This window comes from Oryx dammah, unplaced genomic scaffold (genome assembly GCF_014754425.2).
Source record: "Oryx dammah isolate SB20612 unplaced genomic scaffold, SCBI_Odam_1.1 HiC_scaffold_3, whole genome shotgun sequence".
NCBI lineage: Eukaryota > Metazoa > Chordata > Mammalia > Artiodactyla > Bovidae > Oryx > Oryx dammah.
In genome coordinates, this window is record NW_024070187.1 from 99,382,219 (window position 1) to 99,408,082 (window position 25,864).

At 39.8% G+C, this 25,864-nt stretch overlaps 1 protein-coding gene across 1 annotated transcript in view; it reads left to right on the forward strand.

Annotated features, from left to right (window-relative positions):
• Window positions 1-25,864, forward strand: part of ARHGAP24 (Rho GTPase activating protein 24) — a 566,219-nt gene that overhangs the window by 262,973 nt on the left and 277,382 nt on the right. The window contains exon 3 of the mRNA XM_040237263.1: window positions 3,081-3,168. Within this exon, the coding sequence (XP_040093197.1) occupies window positions 3,081-3,168 (88 nt within the window). The remainder of the gene's footprint in view (window positions 1-3,080; window positions 3,169-25,864) is intronic.

Consider the following 25,864-nt stretch of genomic DNA (forward strand, 5'->3'; position numbering starts at 1 on the left):
CCTGGTTGGGGAGCCAAGATCCCACATACCTTTAGGATAAAAATAAATATAAGATAAAAATAAGTCAATAAATAAAAAATTTAAAAAGTACATTATATTTGCTCTTTTATAGTTTAATGATGAAGATAGACATTAATCAAATAATTTTACAAATAACATAATTACATACAGTGGTAAATTAGTCTAAGGAACATTCAGGAAATTACACAAGTATATTTTATATGTAGTCAGTCTGAAAGATGGGTATAAAACAACAAAGAGAGAATGAAGTCCTAAGGTAAATGAGAACATGGTGCCATTTATAGAAGGGCAGTTGGCTGGATTATAGAAAGTACTAAAAGTGTAAGTGTGCAAAAATTAGTTTGGAGGGGTAGATGGAGCCAGGCCACCCAGAGCTTGGTTGTGTTTTCATTCAGCCACTGAGTCCTGTACAGCTCTTTGTGACCTCATGGACTATAGAACCGCAGGCTCCTCTGTCCTCCACTCTCTCCTGGACTTGCTCAAATTCATGTTCATTGGGTCAATGATGCTATCTAACCATCTCAGCCTCTGCTGCCTCCTTCTCCTTTGGTCTTCAATGTTTCTAGCATCAAGGGCTTTTCCAACCCATGTCTCTTGTGTCTTCTGTATTGACTGGCAGATTCTTTACCACTGCACCAGCTGGGAAGCCCACTCAGAGCTTTAAGACAAAGGAAAGCCTTAGGACACTTTTAAGCAAGAAAGTTGCAAGATCAAATTTATGTTTCTAAAGATCACTCTGACCATGTTAAGAAAAAAAAATAATTAAAAGATGTTTGAGTAGTGTGAGAAATTCAGTGAAGGGGTATTTGACACATTCCAGATAAGAGATACAGTCTCTTGGACTAGGGTGTGGTGGTAGTAGAGACACCATAGAGACAATGACTCCTCTGTTTCTGGCTTTTGCAACTGATTGGAAGGTGGTGCTAAGTTGTTGTTCAGTCACTAAGTCATGCCCTATTCTTTGCAACCCCTGGGCTGCAGCATGCCAGTTTCCATTGTCCTTCACTATCTCCTAGAGTTTGCTCAAAGACATGTCCATTGAGTCCATGATGCCATTCAACTGTGTCATCCTCTGCTGCCCCTTTCTCCTTTTGCCTTCAGTCTTTCCCAGTCCTTCCAATTCATATTCAGGGTTGATTTCCTTTAGGATTGACTGGTTTAATCTCCTTGAAGTCCAAGGGACTCTCAAGAGTCTTCTCCAGCACCACAGTTCAAAAGCATCAATTCTTCAGTGCTCAGCCTTCTTTATGGTCCAGCTCTCACATCTGTACATGACTACAGGAAAAACCATAGCTTTGTCTATACAGACCTTTTAGGGAATATATAAACAGGACCTGAATTAACTGCATTTGAATTTTGCTAAGTTTAGTTGGAGATGCATTTTAAATATCCAAATGGAAATGTCAAATAAGCTCTTGGATACAAAAGTCTAGAAGTCAGATAGTCCTTGATAGAAATATTAACTTGATATTCTTTGGATTCTAGTTGGTTATTTAAGTCATAGGCATGGATGAGATAGCTTAGAGAAAGAGTGTATAAAGTCAGAGGAGAAGGAAGCATTGGATAAATCTCTGGAAAACTCTAACATTTAAAATCCAGTTATAACCAGCAAAAGAGACTCAGTCAACAGAAAAATAAAAGGGAAACCTGGAGAAACTAAGACAGCAAGGAAAGAAAGACATCAGGAAAGAGTAGTTAATAGTGTTAATGTCCCTGAGGAGTCAAGTTCACGGAGGATTGAAAATTTACCAAGCTGCAGTGGATCCATATGAATAAATGGATTCAGTGTAGACAATTCATTGCTTGGCAAGAGGAAAAAACGTGAAATGAGAACTAGAGGGGAAGGTGGAGTCAAAAAAGTAGTTTTTAAAATATTTCTCAGAACTGACAGAAATGATCCACTAAAGAAAAGAAAATTTAATAGAAAGGAGAGAAGATAATGAAGAGAAGGCTATGGGAGCATTGGCTATGTTATTGAATGCTTCTGCCTTGGTTTCTGCAGCTATAAAATGGGGATATATAATACCCACCTTATAATATTTTTCTAACAAATAATATTATGCTGGTTGAAAGCTCAGTAAAAGGTTTTGGCACACAGAATATATTTACTAAATTGATGCTTAAAAGAGCACCACAGCTCTCTTATCCATTCATCTTCCAATGGACATCTAGGTTGCTTCCATGTCCTAGCTATTTGTAAACAGTGCTGCAATGAACATTGGGGTACATGTGTCTCTTTCAATTCTGGTTTCCTCAGTGTGTATGCCCAGCAGTGGGATTGCTGTGTCATATGGCAGTTCTATTTCCAGTTTCTTAAGGAATCTCCACTGTGGTACATACACACTACTTAGCTATTAAAAAGAATGCATTTGAATCAGTCCTAATGAGGTGGATGAAACTGGAGCCTATTATACAGAGTGAAGTAAGTCAGGAAGAAAAACACCAATACAGTATAATAACACATGTATATGGAATTTAGAAAGATGATAACAATAACCCTATATGTGAGACAGCAAAAGAGACATAGATGTAAAGAACAGACTTTGGGACTCTGGGAGAAGGCAAGAGTGGGATCATTTGAGAGAATAGCATTGAAACATATGTATTATCATATGTGAAATAGATCACCAGTCCAGGTTCAATGCATGAGACAGGGCGCTCAGGGCCGGGGCATTGGGATGACCGTGAGGGATGGGATGGGGTGTGCAGGGGGTTCAGGATGGGGGACACATGTACATCCATGGCTGATTCATGTGAATGTATGGTAAAAACCACTACAGTATTGTAATTAGCCTTCTATTAAAATAAATAAATTAATTTACAAAAAAAAAAGTACTCAGCACCTCACACAGTGTTTTATATCTATGAGGTGCTCAACAAATATTTGTTAAATGTTGAATGTATATGATGCTGTTATGTGATTTTTGATTAGCTGGGAATATAAATGAGTCAGATGCATATCACTAAATACTGGGTTACAGACACACCTTGGATGTTCACTGATGATGATGATATTTGCCATCTGATGATGTTGATATTTAGGACATTTGTGTTCACAGGGTACAATTTTCCTGCCTGGAAATAAAGTGCTTGAACATCCCTGCAATGAAGAGAGCCCAGGGAAGTTTCTTTTTGAAGTAGTTCCAGGTAAGATATTTTTCTGCTTTGATTCAAGAATTGCTGTTCCATGTTGGTAAAGACAGGTCAGACAGCCTTTATTCTTCTCAAGTCATGGCTATGAACATTCATTTGAAGAGGCAAGTGTCAAATTTGGTTGGTATTCACACAGAGACTAATGAGTCCAGGTTTGTACACTGGTGCAAATGAACACACCTACACACAGGCATTTACCCACATGACTACTGGATTTCCATTTGTCCATGAGACTCCAGAGTGGACCAGAAGTCATGACACAGCCTTCGTATGGGGACTACTGGGGACAAAGGTGATTCTGCAGTCTTCTTGCAGTATAAGATTTGACCAGGTGCTCCAGGTAGAAGGCCTTGCCCAGCTGATTCACCGTCAGGTTCCCTCACAAAATTTCATCTTTAAGGAGCCTCGGCTATAAAATCAAAACAGAACAAAAGCCATCCTTCAATGACTGACCAAGGATAAGTCACATCAGTTTTGCTCACAACCAACCACTTCCACATGTTTGGCTTAGAGCATTTGAAGACATCTCTGCCAAGTGATCAGATCCTGGAGTTCCATGTCTTCAGTCTTCAACATCTGTTCACTTTTTTTTTTTTCTTTTAGTCAGTTGCATCCACCCCTCTCAGAATACCTCATCTGCACTTAAGTCTTTGAGTCACCCAGCAACACTTTCTTCAAGGTCATGACCTACTTCCTTGGTCAGTTCCTTACCATTTCTTTAACTCTTGCTGTAAGAAAAAGGGAGTTAGGAATGTGGTTTTTATATCTTTGGTTCTAACTGACCCAGTTGATGTGATATTAACATGGATTTCATCACAGCTTAGGGTGAGTGTGAATTTATTTGTGTGACTAATATGTAATGCATATCAATAATGCTGGTGCAGAGGCAGTCAGTAAAACATTTTCCCCAGATTTGTAAATGCTGGGAATCTGAAATGCAAAAGCATATTTTCCTCCCTCAGTGAAAACAGCTGTAGCTCTGAGTTCATCTGGCTCACAGTGGAATCCATGACTAAATGTTAATTAATGCAGCTCAAGTGCAGAAAGGTTAGTCAGATGCATTGTGTTATTTGTTTCCCCCCAGGGAAAACATATTGTAAGAAACCTGAATCTTGTTTGCTCTATTAAAATCTTGTTATACTTACTTCTTAGTGGAATACCCTATATGGAACCAAATTCCAGATGTTGCAAAGTCTTTGAAGTATCAGTAGAGGAAATTTCACTATTTATTCTCAAACATTAGGCCTGTTAGCATTGAAATGAGCATGGTATTAAACTGGCAGCTTTGATTCTTCATCTCCGATAATACTGCAGTCTCCCATTTGTGTAGAGGTTGCACTTTTTGGTGAAGATGTTCTCACATACACTATTCTAGAAAGAGCTGTGTCTTCAAACCCAGAAAGTCACAAAACTCCTTTCCAAGGTTGCAATTCTAGGGTGTGTGTTTCATGCGCAACACGTAAGACAAAATGGCTTTTAATGAGCAAAGCTTAAGGAGTTAAGACTGTGTGGTGTGGAATCTGAAAGCTGTCATTTCAAAAAAGAAATTGTTTTCAGGGAAGTTCAGGGTGGTTGCAGTAGTTATGGAAATAAACATACTATGCCCATAGCTCATTTGAAAAGATGCTTCCTGAATAATTAATGCAATATGTAGTAGCTTCTAAATTAGGTTTAATAATTCTGAATCATCTTTGGCAGTAACAAGAGACTTGTGCCAAACGCTTCTTTAAAGGAAGAGTTGAAAAAATATTATGGCTGCACTGGGAATCCAGTGTTTGTGCCTTAGTCTTGGTCATCAGAACTTTTGGGTATGTCCCTACATCAGGATGGAATTTCCAGGCAAATGCTGCTGTACATGTGTTGGAATGGAGGGATCAGTATCACATGATTTTAACCAGTTTTTGCAAAAATCAAGATTGCTTAAAAATAGCAGGGCATTTGATATATCTTTGTAAGTTAGAATGACAAGATACTATTTTCTAATTATTTCAATTGTGTGACAGTTTGATGTTGAGAATCTGGAAAGCTGCAAGAGTGTTTTCATTTGTCAGAAAATGCAGGAGACAGGAAGGAGTGGAGAAATGTGATCAATGTCTTATATAGAATCTTCTGCAGGATTGCCTGTCTGCAGATCCTCATAACACATATTTATTCTACACTGGCTTTCTCTGTAGAATTCTCTCGATCACCACTTCTGAAAATTCATCCTGCAAATGATACTTACATATCCAGCACAATTCTGTCTTTATGGACAAACGTCTTAAGCCCAACTACCCAAGTTACAGTCAATGAATAGGATTAAATTCTTTAATCATACCTGCTTGTAATGATTTTCAGTAAAAATGGCAAATATCTCCAGAAGGCTCTGCAAAATATTCTAGCACTATATACATACACACACATTTGTGTATGAATGTGTGTGTAAAATGGTGAGTACACACACACACACATATATACACATATATATCTATACATATAAAATAAAACATGCATATTTATATTATTTATATATCATTAGCACCTATAAAGTTATACCTTTATAATTTATTGATATATATTATGTAAGTCAGAGTTTTGCTTTGTTTCATTTTTGTTTTTGCATTAGTCTGAAGTGTCCTGTGGAATTAAATAATAATCATGTGTAACCTTGAGAGAAAAAACAAGATTTTTCAACAGAATTAAGAGTTTTCGGTCTTTGTATAGTATTTAATTACATTTGTTTTGTATTGCATTTCTATGCAGATTTTAGACTTCTATAAAAAATCTATGTGAACAGATACTACACTTGATCTTAGCCAAAAGGCCGAGCCAATTATACAGAGTGAAGTAAGCCAGAAAGAAAAACACCAATACAGTATACTAACACATATATATGGAATTTAGAAAGATGGTAATGATAACCCTATATGCGAGACAGCAAAAGAGACACAGATGTATAGAACAGACTTTTGGACTCTGTGGGAGAGGGAGAGGGTGGGATGATTTGGGAGAATGGCATTGAAACATGTATACTATCATGTAAGAAATGAATTGCCAGTCTAGGTTCGATACAGGATACAGGATGCTTGGGGCTGGTGCACTGGAATGACCCAGAGAGATGATATGGGGAGGGAAGTGGGAGGGAGGTTCAGAATAGGGAACTCATGTACACCCGTGGTGGATTCATGTCAGTGTATGGCAAAGCCAATATAGTATTGTAAAGTTAAAAAAAAAAAAAGAAAAGAAAAGCAGAAAAAAAAATCTATGTGAAAAAAGAAAACTACCATAATTTAGGGTTAATTTCTTATAGACTACTATCCCATGAAATAAATTGTCTCTCTAAATTATGTCATGATTTATAGCATTTTGCTCCAATTGCTTCCTATTTATCTGCTTGCTACTCAAAAAGGAGACGTTAGCCAAATTGGCAAATTTGAAGACTTTGCTGTCAGACATGCCAAATTGTAGGCTGGAGAGAACTTTTATCGCCAAGTGCTAAGCTTTGGGGAACTGTGGTTGAGCAGGGAATGTTGGCAGCCTGTCGTGTATAGTCCTTGAAGAAAGAAAACGCAGTTGGTTTCGTTGCTTCTCCAAATGTGTTCTGTGCATGTTTCTCTTGTGATGTTAAAACAAAATAAATAGAGTAATTGATGGAATGAGGATGTCTTTGCTTAGAAGAATATCCTGCCAGAGGGAGAAAAAAGAGTAGTAATTCAGAGACAGGTAAAAAGAGACGAGGAAGTAGGTACTTTATCATCTAGTTAAAGAACCACAGCTTTCTTCTCATTACTGTATCCCTAACACCTGGAAGTGTAACACAAGGTGCCAAATACTTCTGAAGTGTATATATTTACCAGGTTTATGGAGGAAACGAAGTGTATGTATTTACCAGATTTACCGAGGAAACTCAAGCATATGAAATAGATTTATTGTTGGCGGTAACTACTTGCCTTGGCTGTGTTGAAGGCTTATGTCCTGCTGTGTGGGATCCTTACACCTCCGGATGCAGCAGAGACCTCTTTGGGCCTCTAGTGCCTGAAGTGGAGGGAAACTCCTCAGATCCTGTTTCTTACTCCTCTGCCTTCCACTCTGGTAATGATACCAAGAGAAAGATGGAAGACGATAGAGGTCTTCCTCCAGAGAAGCTACCCCTGTGGCATCGCCTCTTAACACTGACTGGCTATTACTTGCATGCTAAATTGCTTCAGTCATTTCTGACTCTGCAATGCTATGCGCTGCAGCCCACCAGGCTCCTCTGTCCATGAGATTCTCCAGGCAGGAATACTGGAGCGGGTTGCCATTTCCTTCTCCTGGGGATCTTCCTGACTCAGGGGTGGAAACTGCCTCCCTTAGGTCTCCTGCATTGGCAGGCGGGTTCTTTACCACTAGCGTCACCTGGGAAACCCTAATGGCTGTTGCATCCCGCTTCAAATGCTGCCTCTCTCGTCTGATGCATTTGTAGATTATGTAATGTCCCCAGAATTGAAAGGCACATCATGTGGTAGGAGCCTCTGCCTTGAGCATGGTCCTGGTGGCATAGCAACAAAATGGCTTAAAGGCCAGCTGCTTTCTTTGAGCTTATTCAGTGACCTGGAAACTCATGTATCCTGATCTGCTAAGAAAGGGTAATGAAAACTGTTTCCTTCAGTACTGCCATCTCGCCCCATTCCCCATGAAGCATGAGCTTCATGCCCAGCAGTTCAGCGGTTTCATGCCTCATGAGAGTCTTCAACTTGGAGAAGGGCTGGGTGACAGTTCTAGCTTCAAAACTGGTGACCTACTCGCTTGTGCTTCCCTGACTTGTTCTGATGGTTGAGAGAAATTCTTTCCTTTCTCCTCAAAAAAAGTCGTGTTTGTCTTGAACACTGTTATATCCAACTGGCACATCCTCTTTTCTAGTCTTTCTCTGGTAACAGTCAGGAGCAGGGAGATGGCATTTGGGTTGCTTCTCTGAAATGCATTTTCTCCTACAGAGAAGTGGCCAGGCATAACTTCCACTGATTTTTGTTTTAACTTAAGTAAGCTTTTAGCACTTTTCTCTTCAAATTTAGATCTTAGCAATTTCAGGATAATGGGAGGATAACTTTTTGTCTATCTATAATCTTACATTGAATTCCAAATAAACGCACAGATGAAGAGTTATGTTGGGACATTTACTGGGGGTTCTCTCTGGAGATACTCCATCTCCAAGGAAGTGAGGAAGGCAGGGTCAGGCATAAGATGCAGCTGGCCTGCTGTGCCATGGCACCTGAAGTCTCAGCTGATGCTGTGGGGAGCTCTGGAGCTTGGACATTTCTTAGAGTTGCTCTAACCTTAACCTGAGTTTCCAAGCCTTTGTTTCCTGGCATCAGCTAATAAAGTCATTCACTGTGAGGAGATGAAACAAATAAACCCAGGTGAAGCAGTTCTGCATTACAATGGAGAAAAGTTTCTATGAGGGTCTCTGTGAGCCACAACAGCTAATATAACAACCTCTAGAATCTAGACAAAGCATCACACTATCCATTACAGTATCTATAGCTTTACTTGTATCCAGCTTTCTGTATCCCAGACGATGTTACAGGCTTTTTTATTTTGGTTTGTTTTGTCCTTCTTTTTTTATTGCACACTTTTAAATGTATCAATTAACCCTCACTACATTATTGTTCCTCAACTCTATTATTATATCCATTTCCAGATCAAGAAACAGGAACAGAGAAGTAGTTTGATCAAGGTCAAATAACTAACACTAGCTAGTAAATGTATGTGCATGTGTGCGTGTGTGTATATATATATATATAAAATTTATTACTGACTTTATGTATATACATATATATTCTGGCTTAACATATGAGATAGAGTATGTAGAGGCTGGAGCCTAGTTTTTGAAATAATGAACTTGTGAACTCTTTTTATTAGTAGTCAGTGAAGTGGATAGACTTGTATCTCTTAGCTTAAGGATGAGAATTTGGGCACTTGAAGTAAGAATAGGTTTTTTCATTTACAGGCAACTATTTATATGTATAAGCCTATCAGAAAAGTGTTTTTGTTGTTGTTGTTCAGTTGCTAAGTCATATCCAACTCTTTGTGACCCTCTGAACTACAGCACACCAGGCTTCCCTGTCCTTCACTATCTCCATGAGTTTGCTCAAACTTAAGTCCATTGAGTCAGTGATGCTATCCAACCATTTCATCCTCTGTCACCCCCTTTTCCTCTTGCCTTCAGTCTTTCCCAGCATCAAGGTCTTTTCCAATGAGTTGACTCTTTGCATCAGGTAGCTAAAGTTTTGGAGCTTCAGCTTCAGCATCAAACATTCCAGTGAATATTCAGGGTTGATGTCCTTTAGGATTGACTGGCTTGATCTTCTTGTTGTCCAAGTGACTCTCAAGAGCCTTCTCCAGCACCACAGTTCGAAAGCATCCATTCTTCGGTGCTCAGCCTTCGTTATGATCCAGCTCTCATAGCCATACATGATACTGGAAAGACCATAGCTTTAACTATACGGACCTTTGTTGGGAAAGTGATGTCTCTGCTTTTTAATACACTGTCTAGGTTGGTCATAGTTTTTCTTCCAAAGAGCATCTTGGGTAAAGATGTTGACTTAAAGTTAGAAGGCCACAATTCAACTCTCATGGAAAAAGAGGGAAAGAAACCACACGTCTGCAGTGCCCTTTCATGTATATGAATAACTGTATCAAAGGAAAAATCTGAACTTGTAATTTTTTTCCTTCAGAAAATTGTTGCACCTGGGATTCAATACCATTCCTGACAGAACTCAGACTGCTGAAGTTGTTCTCACTTCTTCACTAGACCCCTCCACACCCTGGCCAACGTATCATTCACGGTCTGGCCGCTGATAGGCAGACCTGATACCGTTCCTTTATTGGGAATCAGTCCAGTGAGCTGCACAGTGTTTTCCAAGCAGAGACTCATGACAAGTTTTAAGGGCAATTACCAATATTGCAGATTTCCAAAGCCCAAACTCAGCCCAGTGCTCCAAATCAAAAATGACTAAAACTTGGAGGTTTTCCTCTCTTCGTCCTTCCCACAGAAAGAGAAAAGAAGAGGTGAACACAGGAGATAGTGGGGTGAAAGATGAGGAGGCAACTATGGGAACAAAGAAAAAAAGAGAAAATTGGAAGGGTAATTTGAGGTGATTTTTGTCTGCCTGGAAATGAAATTAATCCTTCAACAAAGGAGAAGGTGTCATTTAATCTCACCTTTAGCCAGGAATATACTAATTATTAAATATCCTTAGATAATTACATACTACTTATGTAAATTTTAAGGAAAAATATTTCCATTTTAACTCTTTTCCAGAAGGATTTTCAGGGGCTAACTGAAAAGTTAGAAAATATAGATGCCTAGAGAGTCCAATAAATGAATTATGAATCTTCTTGCTAAAACAAAACAAAACAAACAAACAAAAAAATGTGTTTACCTGCCACAGTTGCAAACACTTTAGGGGGCTTCAGAGAGTCCCTGAAACCCAATGTGGATTCCAGCTTTAGAGCTGTACCTTAAATTTAGGGACCTGAGATGTTATTGATCTTTATCTCTATATTTAGGTATTTGTCTCTATGTTCCTATTCATCATCTATTTCATCTAAACACGTATTCCATAAACATGACATTTTTTTTCCTATTATTTGTAACTATGTAGGGTACAAATGTGTGGTAGTAAGTATCAGTTTTTCACTTTTACCACCCTGATTCACTTGTGAGTTTTTCCCGCCCTGCTTCTATGATTGTATAGCTCTACAGACCTATTTTATATATTTACAAAAAAAAAACCTTTCTAGATAGAATATTTCATGGCTCTGGAGGCTATAAAATTTTTAATTTACCAAAATTTGAACTATTTAGGTAGTCAGTGCAGCTGTGCTGTATAGCTGTGCTCTGTCCATCTGAGAAATAGATAATTCTGAGAGATATCCATGGGTGTCTCTGAGAAAGAAAAAAGTGTAGCCATTTTTTTTGAGTTTTTGAGATAATTATGTGACATCAGTGAGGAAAGATTTTCATCCATATCTGTTTTGCAGCTCCTTCTAGAGTGATCAAATAATGCTATTGGATAAATTAATTTGCCATCATTCTAAATGTAAGCCAGTATTTGGCATCTACTTTATATGAAAATGTGGAGATATTTTAATAGTATTTTAGTATAGAAATTGGTTATTTTCTTGATTACTGGTTAAATATGCTGCTAAGGCAGTTAATTTACAACACTCCCTTTATTCTATCCCTTTTGTGTTAGTACTGTAAGTTGAAATCCATGTAATTAAATTTGTTACCCAAAGGCAAATATGACAATCTCTTTTTCTGTCTGCCTAAGTCTGTAGGCAGCCCTGAAGCTCGTATTTTTTTTTCCTTTTGCTTGGTTAATGTGTGCAAATCATTTTAAGAATGTGAGTAGGAACTGTTTATGGTATGAAAACATATTTCTATATACACAAGTAGTTCTGAACATGACTTAAATGCATTGAAAATCAGCATGCTTTAACTACTGTCTATTCTTCTATTAAAAAAAATGTATTTGAGATGTTTGCTTCAAAATTCCCTTCCTACTTAGAATGCTTTAAAATATACGTTTAAAAGAGGTCATTAAAATAACACAAGGGGCATTTTTAAATGTTTGTAATTTCTTGAAATTCCAGCTACTCCCTTGTCAACCAAAAGACGTTTGGAGCACTTTATAAACCGATCTTAAGATCCACTTATGAGAAGTGTCCATATGAGGAGGATTGTCTGACAGTGTTTGTAGACGTGTTGACCTACTCACATTTAATTCTATCATTCATTTTATATCATACTTCAAGGGTCAGAAAACATTTCCAGAAAGAACAAGAAAACAAATATTTTAGGCTTTGCTGGCCATAAAGTTTCTGTTACAACCATTCAACTCTGCCACTGTAGCATAAACAAATGGTATGGCTATGTTCCAACAAAACTTTATTGGCTTCCCTGGTGGTCCAGTGGTTAAGCATTTGCCTTGCAATGCAAAGGACACCTGTTCAGTCCCTGGTCCAGGAAGATTTCCCCATGCTGTGAGGCAACTGAGCCCACTTACCTAAAGCATGTGCTCTACAAACCCCTTGATGAGAAGGCCTGGCCCTGCAACTAGAGAGTAGCCCCCTGCTCACCAAAACTAGAGAAAGTCTTTGCACAGCAATGAAGATCCAGTGCAGTAAAAAAAAAAAACAAAAAAAAAAAACTTTAGTAATGAATACCAAAATTTGGATTTTATATAATTTTCAAATATCAAATGTTATCTTCTTTGGATTTTTGTTCTCTAATCAGTTAAAAATGTAGACAGTGAGCCAGATTTGGCCCATGGGCCATAACTAGCCAACTCTTGTGCTAGATTAAAAACAGCAAACCTATGAAAAGGAGCAGGAAGATACTATTATAAATCACTAATCCCCACTGGTGCCACCAGAGCCAAAATTAGAACTCTGAGACAGCCTGTCTCCCTAGGCCATGGCATTAACCACTGCTTCAACATTATGATCCGGGAGCTTTTTGCCAATATTTTAATTAGAAGCTCCATCTTGGAATAATGTCGTTTTTCTCCTCCCACCAATCATGATGAATGTAAAACGTTTTAGTGACCAAACTGACATTCTCACTTTAAATTCTGTCTTAGGTCCTTCAGAACTCTATGATCTGATCAGAGCTGAAATCTGTGATGTGCTTTTGAAGCAATGAATACTATCAATAGGAGATTGGGGAGAAGGCAATGGCACCCCACTCCAGTACTCTTGCCTGGAAAATCCCATGGACGGAGGAGCCTGGTAGGCGGCAGTCCATGGGGTCGCTAAGAGTCAGACACGACTGAGTGACTTCCCTTTCACTTTTCACTTTCATGCATTGGAGAAGGAAATGGCAACCCACTCCAGTGTTCTTGCCTAGAGAATCCCAGGGATGGGGGAGCCTGGTGGGCTGCCATCTATGGGGTCACACAGAGTTGGACACAGCTGAAGTGACTTAGCAGCAGCAGCATGAAAAACATTCCCCTTACTTTGTTCAGTCCACACACATTCGGGATGATATTCATTAGTACTCTGAGATGGAAGCATCCCTTGAAAGATGAAATAAACTTGATGTTTCTCCTAAACCCTCCTCTTCACAATGTACATTAGCATCTTAAAGCTCTAAGTGTGTGTGCTGTGCTTAGTCGCTCAGTTGTGTCCAACTCTTTGCGACCCATGGCCTGTAGCCCACCAGGCTCCTTTGTCCTTGGGGATTCTCTAGGCAAGAATACTGGAGTGGGTAGCCTATCCCTTCTCCAGAGGGTCTTCCCGACCCAGGAATTGAACCAATGTTTCCTGCATTGCACACAGATTCTTTACCAACTGAGTTATCAGGGAAGCCCTTGTCAATCCTAGAAAAAATCAATCCTTCATATTTGTTAGAATGACTGATGCTGAAACAGAAGCTCCAATATGGTCACCTGATGCAAAGAGCCGACTCATTGTCAAGGACGCTGATGCTGGGAAAGATTGAAGGCAGGAGGACAGCAGAGGATGAAATGGTTGGATGGCATCATTGACTCAACAGACATGGGTTTGAACAAGCTCCAGGGGATGGTGAAGGACAGGAAGTCTGGCATACTGCAGTCCATAGGGCTGCAAAGGGTTTGGTCATATTTTAGGCCTCTGAACACGGGTCTCCTAATCTTGATGAGCCTCTCTGGTTTGTTTAATCTTGCCTTAGGTGGTTTCTTGGCTGTTCCTCCCTTGATAAGCAAGGGTTTGTTTGATTGTTTTAATTTACCCTTTTGGAATTCAAGGAAGGATGTGGAGGCTAGAATCTTGCCTATAAGAAATGAAGGACAAAAAAGACCTCTGTGCTTGGAAGTCCCACAGGGCCCTCTGTTTGTTTTCATCCCTGCTGCTGCTAAGTTCCTTCAGTCGTGTCCGACTCTGTGAGACCCCATAGACAGCAGCCCACCAGGCTCCCCCATCCCTGGGATTCTCCAGGCAAGAACACTGGAGTGGGTTGCCATTTCCTTCTCCAAGGCATGAAAGTGAAAAGTGAAAGTGAAGTCGCTCAGTCATGTCTGACTCTTATCGACCCCATGGACTGCAGCCCACCAGGCTCCTCCATCCATGGGATTTTCCAGGCAAGAGTACTGGAGTGGGTTGCCATTATCCCTACCTATCATTTATGAGCATATCTCTACTACTATCCCACCTCTCATTTATGAGCATATCTCTACTACTGTCCCACAAGTTTCCCTTTAATGTCAGTGTGAGAAACACTCCCATAATTTTTAGAGCTCATGTTTACTGAATTATGAATCAGTCCCTGTACTCATGTATGTCAGGTTTTAAATACAACAGTTCATTTAATATAAATACAATTGTGATAGATGTCATCCCCTCCACTGGTTGACAGTGGTACAAATTCACATTCCTAATAAATGCTAGAACTGGGCTTCATACTCATCTGAGCCCACAAAACCACCACATGCTGCAGCTTTCTTGTACTAATGAGTATATGAATAGATTTATTTTAGGGCCTCCCAGGTGGCTCAGTGGTAAAGAACCTGTCTGCCAATGCAGGAGCTACAAAAATACACGGATTTGATCCCTGGGTCAGGAAAATCCCCTGGAGAAGAAAATGGCAACCCCTTCCACTCTCCTTGCCTGGGAAATCCCAAGAAGCCTGGCAGGCTGCAGTCCATCGGGTCACAAAAAGTTGGACACGACCGAGCAATTGAGCACACACACATACTAGCTCCCACAGAGCCAGATATCCAAGAATTAGGAAAAATAAGGACGACAAATGAAGAAATGAGATTAGGGATTTCAGAGTTAGTAGGATGTGAGAGTTGGACTGTGAAGAAGGCTGAGCACCGAAGAATTGATGCTTTTGAACTGTGGTGTTGGAGAAGACTGTTGAGAGTCCCTTGGACTGCAAGGAGATCCAACCAGTCCATTCTGAAGGAGATCAGCCCTGGGATTTCTTTGGAGGGAATGATGCTGAAGCTGAAACTCCAGTACTTTGGCCATCTCATGGGAAGAGTTGACTCATTGGAAAAGACTCTGATGCTGGGAGGGATTGGGGGCAGTAGGAGAAGGGTACGACCGAGGATGAGATGGCTGGATGGCATCACAGACTCGATGGACATGAGTCTGAGTGAACTCCAGGAGTTGGTGATGGACAGGGAAGCCTGGTGTCCTGTGATTCATGGGGTCGCAAAGAGTCGGACACGACTGAGCAACTGAACTGAACTGAACTGACTGATAACCTGCATTTCCTTCTCTCCATGTGACTCATGTTTCTTGTGTTATCTGTAGTCTCTTCCTCTCCATCAGATGTGATACTTTTTTAAAAATATAACTATTGTTAATTTTTTTAAGTGGAGTATAATTGCTTTACAATGTTGCTTTAGTTTCTGCCTTATAACAAAGTGAATGACCTGTATGTGTACATATATGCCCTCCCTCTTGGACCTCCCCAGCCCCATCCCACCACTCTGGTCCCTGTATTACGCACCAGCTTCCCACTCGCTATCTATTTTACACATGGTGGTGTATATATGTCAATGCTACTCTCCTAATTTGCCCTACCCTCCCCTTCTCCTCCATATGTCCAGTCTCTATGTCTGAGTCTCTATTTCAGCCCTGAAACATAGGTTCATCTGTACTGTTTTTCTAGATTTCATATATATGCATTATAAAAACAAACAATATTTGTTTTCTTCTTCATAACTTACTTCACTTGTAGTATATGCTTAATGTATGTTCACTGAATTATTGAATAGACTAGACCTCAGTTTTATTGTTCAGAGATTGATTTCATTGGGTTAGCTAAAATGAAAAGAGCCTTGCAGCTCTGAGGTATTTAATTTCATCACCTTTCTTTGTCTCTCTGCCTTAGGAGACTGGAGATTGAAGAAGTTCATTAACTCCACTGACTCTATGCTCTTTAAAAGCAATCTGCATGGCCTCTCCCTTCAGTCCTTCATAACTACTCAACACCAATTGTGTCATTGAGTACTTCAGTGATAGAAGCTGTTGATGAACAAGTTATCTGCTGGGATAAATGTGATCCCTTCCCCCTTGTTGTTCTCTGTGACCTATTTTTGATTATGTCCTTGCAGGCTGTTTGTGTTCACCTGTCGTTTTTTATCCAATAATCATAAAGGCCTTTGCAATCTAATCAAGCTCAGAAAACAGACAGTCCAGGGCTAAAGGAACATCAGTGGCTGTTACTAGGAAAAGAGGATTTGTCCTCTTTTTCTGCGGTAGGGCTTCCTTGAGCTGTCATAGAGGAGTGTGTCTGAATGAAGCAATTGTCAGTGAGGAGAACAACTGTAGATTAGAAGTGATGTGGGACTGAGAAAGAAATATCTCACAGAAAATGCAGCGTACCAGGAGGACGAGCGTGCTGCACAGCAGCTGCTGATAATTAGGGTGGGAAATAAGCTGGCAGCAAGGATGGAACCAGCATGTCTCCACGTCCTGTGCCAACTCTCATGGAACCATGGTAGCCTTTTTCATTTTTCTTCTTTTCTTTCATTCTGATTTTCAGTATAAAACTGAGCTGAACTGGTCTTGAATGTTTCCAAAAGTTAAACCTCAAGGACCATGTGCATCCTGGGGCCCGGGTGGCATCCTGACTTTAAAAAGATTGTTATCTTCGTCTATTGATTTGTGGGTTCCTTGGCCCTGTCTTTCAAATGCCTCCTTTCTTGAGAACTGTCTGTCTTCACAGCCCCATGACCTGAGGCCTAGAAAGGCCCAGATGGAAGTCTGGAGAGATCCTGATTCAGCAGAAATGTGTAGTCCTACCTGCTAAAATCCCTCCACCCTAAATAAGAAAACTAGTAACTTGAAGTAAAGTCAACTAGGAGTTCTAAAACCGCTATTTATTCCAGGGGATTTGCTAAATACTTTGGTAACTACAAAGCTCTTTGCTTTAGATATATGAGAGTAGAATAAACCTAGGACCTAGGAGAAGAGATGCGTAGGGGGAGAAGACAAGGTGAGCAAAGAAAGCTGTGAAGGCCTCCCTGGAGGCCAGGGTAGGAAGAGAAGGTATCGGAACTCCCTGTCAGACAGCTGTGCATGCATGCTTGTGCCTGCTAAGTCGCTTAGTCGTGCATGACTCTTTGTGACCCCATGGACTGTAGCCCACCAGGCTCCTCTGTCCATGGGATTCTCCAGGCAAGGATACTGGAGTGGGGTGCCATATCCTCCACCAGGGGATCTTCCTGACCCAGGGATCAAACTTGCATCTCCTGTGTCTCCTGCATTGCAGGCAGATTCTTTACCACTGACCACCTGGGAAGCCCAGCAGTAGTTTTAAACTACATGTTTGTGTATCTGTGACAAGAAATACAGAGGAGTAGAGAGGGCTTATTATTCTGCTTAGGGCTGCCATTACAAAGGACCACAGACTGGGAAGCTTAAACAGCAGAAATTTATTTTCTCACAGTCTGGAGGCTAAAAGTCCAAGATCAAGGTGTCAGTAAGACTGATTTCTTCTGAGACCTCTCTGTTTGCCTTGTAGATGGCTGCCTTTTCCGTCTTCACCCACTTCCCTCCGTGTATGTCGGTGTCCTAATTTTTCTTTCTGTAAGGACACCAGTAATATTGGATTGGGATTCCCTGGTGGCTCAGATGATAAGGAATCTGCCTGCAAGTCAGGAGACTGAGGTTCGATCCCTGGGTTGGGAAGAGCCCCTGAAGTACATGGCAGTCCACTCCACTACTCTGCTTGGAGAATTCCATGGACAGAGGAGCCTCGTGGGCTATAGCCCATGAGGTCACAAAGAGTCTAATAGGACTAAGCAACTAAGCATGGCACAATACTGAATTAGAGCCTCCCCTAATGATCTAATTTTAACTTAAGCACCTCTTTAAAACCCTCTTTCCAAATAGGGTCAGATTCTGAGGTGCTAGAGGTTAGATCTCCAACATCTGTATTTTGGAAGAGCACAACTCACATCATGACAGAGTAAAAAAGGTGAGATATTACTGTTCTTCCAGAGGCCTCTCTTTTTATGGGGCAAACTCTTTCTCACATTTACTATTTGAGCCATATTATTTAAGGAAATAAGCACAAATTCAAACCTTGCTGTTTGTACACCAAGTCACAATTCAGAATTCCACTCATCTCTTTTGTAAAGGTTGGAAAACCTGAGTGATTTACCAGCCAAAGTATTAACAAAACTACGTGTGAAATAGAAATAGAGGCTGCCCAGAGAAAGACCTGATATTTTATATCTAGCTAGTCTTTCCTGCAAATTGTCCTTGGATTTAAACTTCTTAATTTTGTTCCATGGCTTGTTTTTGTTGTTGTCCTTTGCTTTTATCACTTTGCCCCAAGGAAATCGACCAGGCATGTAGCCCTGTGTCATTGTTAGTAGTCAGTGTCTTTGGGCTTTTTTTAAAAGTCCAGGCTCAATTTTATTTGGGAGCAAACTCCTTTCCAAAAGTGGTACACGAATGCATTAAGTATTACTGTGATGTGTCTAGTCAGGGGAGAAAGCCAAAGAAACCCTTGATCGATCTCATCTGGTTGCCCAAGCCTTCCACAGTGAGTTACTAACTTGTCACTCAGGGTGTAGAGCAGCAAAGAGTATCAAGGCAGGCAATTAAGGCTTCTGGGAAATGATTAGTGCAGGGGCATGCCACGAGGTAGGGTTCACTTCTCCAGCACCAATCGCATTGTCTTTCTCATGACTCACTACTTCTGATGTGTCACTGGCTTACAGGAACCACAGAGGAGATAAGGACAGATCTGTGCTTCAGGGCTCTTTGGCTGGAATACAGGGGCTCTGATCTGTCATAATGGGTTCTTTGATTGAAAGACAACTCATTCCCATATGGCTATAACTGGTGCAAATCAAATCTCATTGAAGAGATGATTTATTTTATTTTATTTTTCTTTGTTTAGCCTCTCCCTCCCACAGAGGACCTTATTGCCAACTTAATTTTATGGAAATTACCTCAATTTCCTGATACCAAATATACAAAACTGCTTACATCTGCCATTTGATCTTCTTCCTCTGTTACAACAGAGCACTGGTCTCTTTTCCTCCCTAAATCTAATCTAGCATCTGTCATTGAATTCCACCCACTCTCACCTTTTCAGGAGCCTCTCTTAATCTACTGATTGTACTGTTGGCATCTTGTTATGTAACTTTGTCTTCTAAATTGAATTAGTCCCATGGGCTCCCAGGGGTAGCCTGGGAACTGGCATTTTTATTTTAAAAAGCCAATTAATCATATGCATACTAAAGTTTTAAAAATATGAGCATACAATCATGTTATTAGTCCTCTGATTAAAAAAAAAAAAGAACAAAAAACAAAAAAAAACTCTTGGCCACACTCCTCCCACTACATCATATATTTCGTTTCTTTTTGCAGTAAAACTGCTCTATATTCTTTACTACACTCTCTGCAGTTCCTGTCTTTGGCCCGATCCATTTGTCCCCCAACCCGCTTCACTTGACTTTTTCTTATTATTGTCATTAACAGGGCCCTAATTTTCTTAAATGCAACAATTATGTTTCAGATCTCATAATAATAATTTCTGATAAGACCACTTGACATAATCAATCACCACCTGTTTCTTGACACACATTCTTCACTTGGCTTCAGGGACACACTTCCCTGGTTTTCTTCCTACTTCACTGCCCTTGTCTTCTCAGTCACCACTGGTTGTTCTTCCTTGTCTGCGTAACCTTTTCATGGAAGAGGGACCTTGGGCTCTGTGTCTGTTCATCTATGTCTCAGAGATCTCTAATTTTCTCCTAGCTCACTCAGAGGAGAGCTAGGAGACTCCACTCTTCCTGTCATTCTGTTTTATCCCATACAGTGTAGCCAGAGTGATATTTTAAAATAAAGTTTATTCTTTAGAGAAGTTTTAGATTTATTAAAAACAAAAATTGTGCAGAAAGTACAGAGGTCCCTTATACAGAGTGATGATTTTGATATTCAAATCCAATCAAGTCATCTCTTATTTAATAACCATATCACAGCCCATCAGTTCAGTTCAGTCATTCAGTCATGTCTGACTCTTTGTGACCCCATGGACTACAGCACTCCAGGCCTCCCTGTCCATCACCAATTCCTGGAGTTTACTCAAACTCATGTCCATTGAGTCGGTGATGCCATCCAACCATCTCATCCTCTGCCGTCCCCTTCCCCTCCTGCCTTCAATCTTTCCCAGCATCAGGGTCTTTTCCAGTGAGTCAGTTCTTTGCATCAGGTGGCCAAAATATTAGAGTTTCAGCTTCAGTATCAGTCCTTCCAATGAACATTCAAGACTGATTTCCTTTAGGATGGACTGGTTGGATCTCCTTGCAGTCCAAGGGACTCTCAAGAGTCTTCTCCAACACCACAGTTCAAAAGCATTAATTAGACCCCCACACAGACCATCCAGTGTGTTTCGTCTCTTTCTTGCCCTCTGGACTCTAACCATATTGGTTTTCTTCCACTTTCTCAAATGTGTCATGCTTCACTCTAGCCACAGAGAGTTTCTATATGCTGTTCTATTTTTTAAAAATTAGCCTTCCCATCATTCCAAGATTCCTGAGCTAACTCCTACTCATTTCTCAGATAGTGCCTAATCAGTTATCTTCTTCAGCTATCTCTGAGCTTGATTCTCCATCCCAGTCTTTCTTAACCCACGATTGAAGACCCATGACCCATTTTTCTTACATAAATAATATGAGTGATTTATTAACACAAAAAATGTCAGTTTCATGAGAGCTACATCTTTGGGTTTTTTGCTCATTAAAATATAAGTTCCCTCACAAAAATGTAAATTGCATGAAACTAGATCTCTGTATTTTGGCTCATTATCTTATCTCTAGCACATAGCAAACTACCCAACATGTCGTGGCCATTCAACAAATATTTGTGGAAGAAAAGAAGGGAGAGAGGGAGAGAGAAACTCAGAAGAAAGGGTGAAAAAGAAGGGAGAAGGGAGATATAGGAAGTCGGTATAATCTAGAAATGGGTAGGTTCTGGGATTGATAATCAGGAGCCTTGAGTATAACACTAATTCTGTTACTCATTTCAACACTCAAGGTTTGGTTAGTTCAACAAACATTAGTAAGAATCAACTGTGAGCCAGATGTTATGTAGCAAGTTCTTATTCTCAAGCAGTCATGGTTTGTCATCCCAGAAAACATCCCTTTAGAGATGGAGTTCCACTGAACCCTCTGGAAAACACTGATTAAACCCATTTGTGAAGCAGTCCAGAATTCACAGAACTAATAGGTGGGTGAAATGAGACTTCTACTCTATGTCTTAGACAAGTTCTCTAATTGCTGTGCGTCCATTTCCTCATCAGTGAAATAGACATTGCACCGTGGATTTACCAGATGAGACTGTGGATGTCATTGTCTGCAAATTGTGGTCACCCAGTGAGCATCATTTGGTCCCTTCAATCTTCCCATCATATGCATGTCTGACTTGCCCTCAGCCCTCTTCTCTTTAGAGGCACCTCCTTCTTTCTAATGTGTTGTAATCCAGTGATAAGTCTTAATAACCCCATCCTCTATCAATTTCTCCTCTACTTGATATGATGTGTAAAACTCAAATTGTGCAAAAGAAGTCAGTGAAAAAAGAATGGGATGATCTGTGTGCCTGTGTGAACAGTGGATTTCTTTTATGCAGTTGTGTTCCATTCCCTCTCAAAATGCTGAAAATCTAGATCTGTCATAAATGACTCCTGTCCTTGGTCAACATGACCTAACAACCAAATGTTAAACCTACCCATTCTGTTCCCACTTTGCTGTTAATCCATGGACCCCGGTGGATTTAACTGCTGCTTCTTTTGAGATGAATGTCTTCTTCACTTCCTGGGAGATAGCAGTGCCTATTCATTAGTTTCCTGGAGCACAAAGCCTCAAGGGCATAAATGATACTACTGATGGTGTTCCTAGTGATGGGACTGACCGTGCATGGGAAATGCATTATATTATATGGTCAGCTTATTGGTAACTGACTGAATTATGCAGAGAGACCAGGCATCATGACTTAGTATATTAACAGTGGCTGAAAACACCATCTGATTCAAAGTGCAGTGTTACCATCTCCTTGCTCTTCAAACTAATTGGAGATCTCATTTTTAAATATTTAAATTTGAAGCTTTTACATGCTCTCACTTTCACAGCATTTGCAAATTCATATTCACCTTTAGGTTGTCTATTTAAACATATGAAAGAGCATATCATCTTGACAACCACAACCAATGTAAAATAAATTATACTGAAAGAGTCAGAGCAAAGAGTCTACAGTAAAAGGAAAGAAGATGGCTTTCACAGAGCAGCAGCTTGGCTTGCTTTACATAAGACTCGAGCCCTGTGTGAACAAACCACCACATTGGGCTCCAGTTCCGCAAAACACCATCTTTGAAGCAATTAACGATCAGAGTCCCACTTTTCCAGCAAATCTTGAATCTTTAGGATTTCTTGGGCAAATTAATATCAAAGATTACTTATAAATGAGACCTAAGATTCACCTAATAACATTAGATCTTATCTTTCAGTTCAGTTCAGTCACTCAGTTGTGTCCGACTCTTTGCGACCCCATGAACTGCAGCATGCCAGGCCTCCCTGTCCATCACCAACTCCTGGAGTTTACTCAAACTCATTGAGTCAGTGATGCATCTAACCATTTTATCCTCTGTCATCCCCTTCTCCTCCTGCCTTCAACTTTCCCAACATCAGGGTCTTTTCCAGTAAGTCAGCTCTTCACATCAGGTGGCCAAAATATTGGAGTTTCAGCTTAAACATCAGTCCTTCCAATGAACACTCAGAACTGATTTCCTTTAGGATGGACTGGTTGGATCTCCTTGCAGTCCAAGGGACTCTCAAGAGTCTTCTCCAACACCACTGCAAAAAAAAAAAATCAAATGGGGGAATATAGTTTTCTTTTAGAATCTCAAGATTTAAAATAAATGTCTTCTTACAATATGCATCATAGATGTTACTTTTGAAAGGATTGTTTGAAGTAAAAATGTGTTCCAAATTAAAGTTAAGACTTTTCCATTAAAAAAATAATAACAATAAAGAAGTAGTTTCTTGGCATTTCTCAATATTGGTCACATACATTAGGTAGAAACTATCTCCCATAACAGAAATGGTAAAGACCAACTTCTTCAGTGAGGGACAAGTAACTGTTTACTTAGACATGGTTAGAACAGCAATAGGAAGACTAGCATGTTTTTCCCATTTTTGATAAATCTGGAATCTGGGTCAGATAAGATCCCTTGCTTTTTAGGGCTTTACAAGTTAGTTCACTCATGAAAACTCCAGACAGTTAAAGTGTTTCTTCTAATGAAGGGATAGGTGAGTGTGGCTTTTTTATATATTCCCAAGATTATAGATTTAAATGTATTAAAAGATTATATTCACTAGTTTTTGTGTGATTTTCTATTATGTTTTCCATCCTTCTATTCCACACATGAATTGTCTTTAAAAGAAATTAGTTTGAGTCTGAAATTAAGACAAAAACAATATTGTAAAGAATATTTTAAGGAAAATGAAATTCAGTGAGTCCCTTTCTCTTATTTTATAGAAGCTGTAAGGAACCTCAAAGACTGTTGTGTTCATTTCATGGTGAGGATTATGGTTTTCTAAGAGGTTATTGTGAACAACAACCTTGTATAAATGCCCATATTCCCAGTTAAGTAGTCTTTCTGCTCTTCCATATCTGTTGATTGTATTGGTATTAAAGTTCCTTGATTTCTTAAGTTTAAGTAGCAAGATTACTTCTAGTCTGCTTAGACTACTTAACTGGGAATATGGGCATTTATACAAGGTTGTTGTTCACAATAACCTCTCAGAAAACCATAATCCTCACCATGAAATGAACACAACAGTCTTTGAGGTTCCTTACAGCTTCTATAAAATAAGAGAAAGGGACTCACTGAATTTCATTTTCCTTAAAATATTCTAGTAGTACAGAGATGACAGTTTAGTAATCATCATAGTAGCTACTGTTTGATGTACTTTAAGTGCTAAGTATAGTATTAGGTTCTATTTATACATTATTTTATTTAATTTTTGCCATCATTATAAGTTAAATATTGTTTTCTCATGTGGTGATGTTTGAGTCAGAAGGTTTCCAAGATCACAGAACTAAATTTGTCGTACAGAGTTCAGATCCAAGTTGATTTACCTAGGATGAGAAATAGAAAATGATCAGAGAAATTAAAATTTTGTCCTCTAGTAAAAATACTGAGTTTTCTCATTAGATCTCTAGAACACGGGAGCTGTAGTTAACTCTCAATATATCTTATTGATGAAAATTTGTTATTTTCATACATCATGTGATTAGGAAACAGCTTCCATATTTGATAACAACGTCTTCCGCACACCCCAACCCCCGCCCTGGCTAATTTACCATTCAATGTCTGGGTTAGGTTTTAAAAGGATGCTTCCTCTAAACAGCAAGATTTGAGTTTGTCTTGAACCCTGGGTCAGGAAGATCCCTTGGAGAAGAAAATGGCAACCCGCTCCAGTATTCTTGACTGGGAAATCCCATGGACAGAGGAACCTGTTGGGCTACAGTCCATAGAGTTGCAAAAAGTCGGACAGGACTTAGTGACGAAACCACCAACCATTGCTCTCAGTTGTTATACATCTTCTGTAAGGTTGGAGGGCCTCAATCCTGCACGCTTGTTGAGGGAGAGACACCGAAGTAACTATATCTATGTGCCAAGGCAGATGGAGAATTAGGAAGCCTTCCGCCCCCTCTCCTGCCCTATATACATTTGTGGACAGAGTGTTGTCCAATGTCAAAATGGAGGCAGGATATGGAGTGATAGGAAAACTTTTTGAACTTCTCAGTAGTTTGTTAATGGTGTATGCATAAGTGTATTAAAAATAAGATTGTAAATACTTTCATGGAAATCTAATTTAAGAAATGGACTAAAAGTCATGAAAATGCCATATGGAAGGAGAGAAGATTTATCCAACAGTTTATCCAACAGTGTGATATAATGTTGAACCATCTTGTTATGCCAACTGTTTATCATCTGTAAAATTTCAGTGCGTTGGGCAGTGATTCTTGAATATTTACCTTCAATTCAGTCACTCGGTCATGTCCTACTCTTTGTAACCCCATGAACTGCAGCACACCAGGCTTCCCTGTCCATCACCAACTCCTGGAGCTTGCTCAAACTCATGCCCATTGAGTTGGTGATGCCATCCAACCATCTCATCCTTTGCAGTCCCCTTGTTCTCCTGCCTTCAATCTTTCCCAGCATCAGGGTCTTTTCCAAGGAGTCAGTTCTTCACATCAGATGGCCAAAGTATTGGAGTTTCAGTTTCAGCATCAGTCCTTCCAATGAATATTCAGGACTGATTTCCTTTAGGATTGACTGGTTGATCTCCTTGCAGTCCAAGTAAGCAAATCAATGTAAATTGGCAAAATTTGAGGGCTTGTTTAAAGGCAATATATTATTTGATAACTTTTGTATGGGAAAGTGAAGTGAGTGTTAGTCACTCAATCGTGTCTGACTCTTTGCAACCACATGGACCGTAGCCTGCCTGGCGCCTCTGTCTGTGGGATTTTTCCCGGCAAGAATACTGGAGTGGGTTGCCATTCCTTTCTCCAAGGGATCTTCCCGACCCATGAAGTCAACATGGGTCTCCTGCAGTGCAGGTGGATTCTTTACCTTCTGAGCCATCTGAGCAAACATGTTAATTAACTTGTAGTTTTGTAACTATTCTATCAGAAAGAAAGATCTTAACAA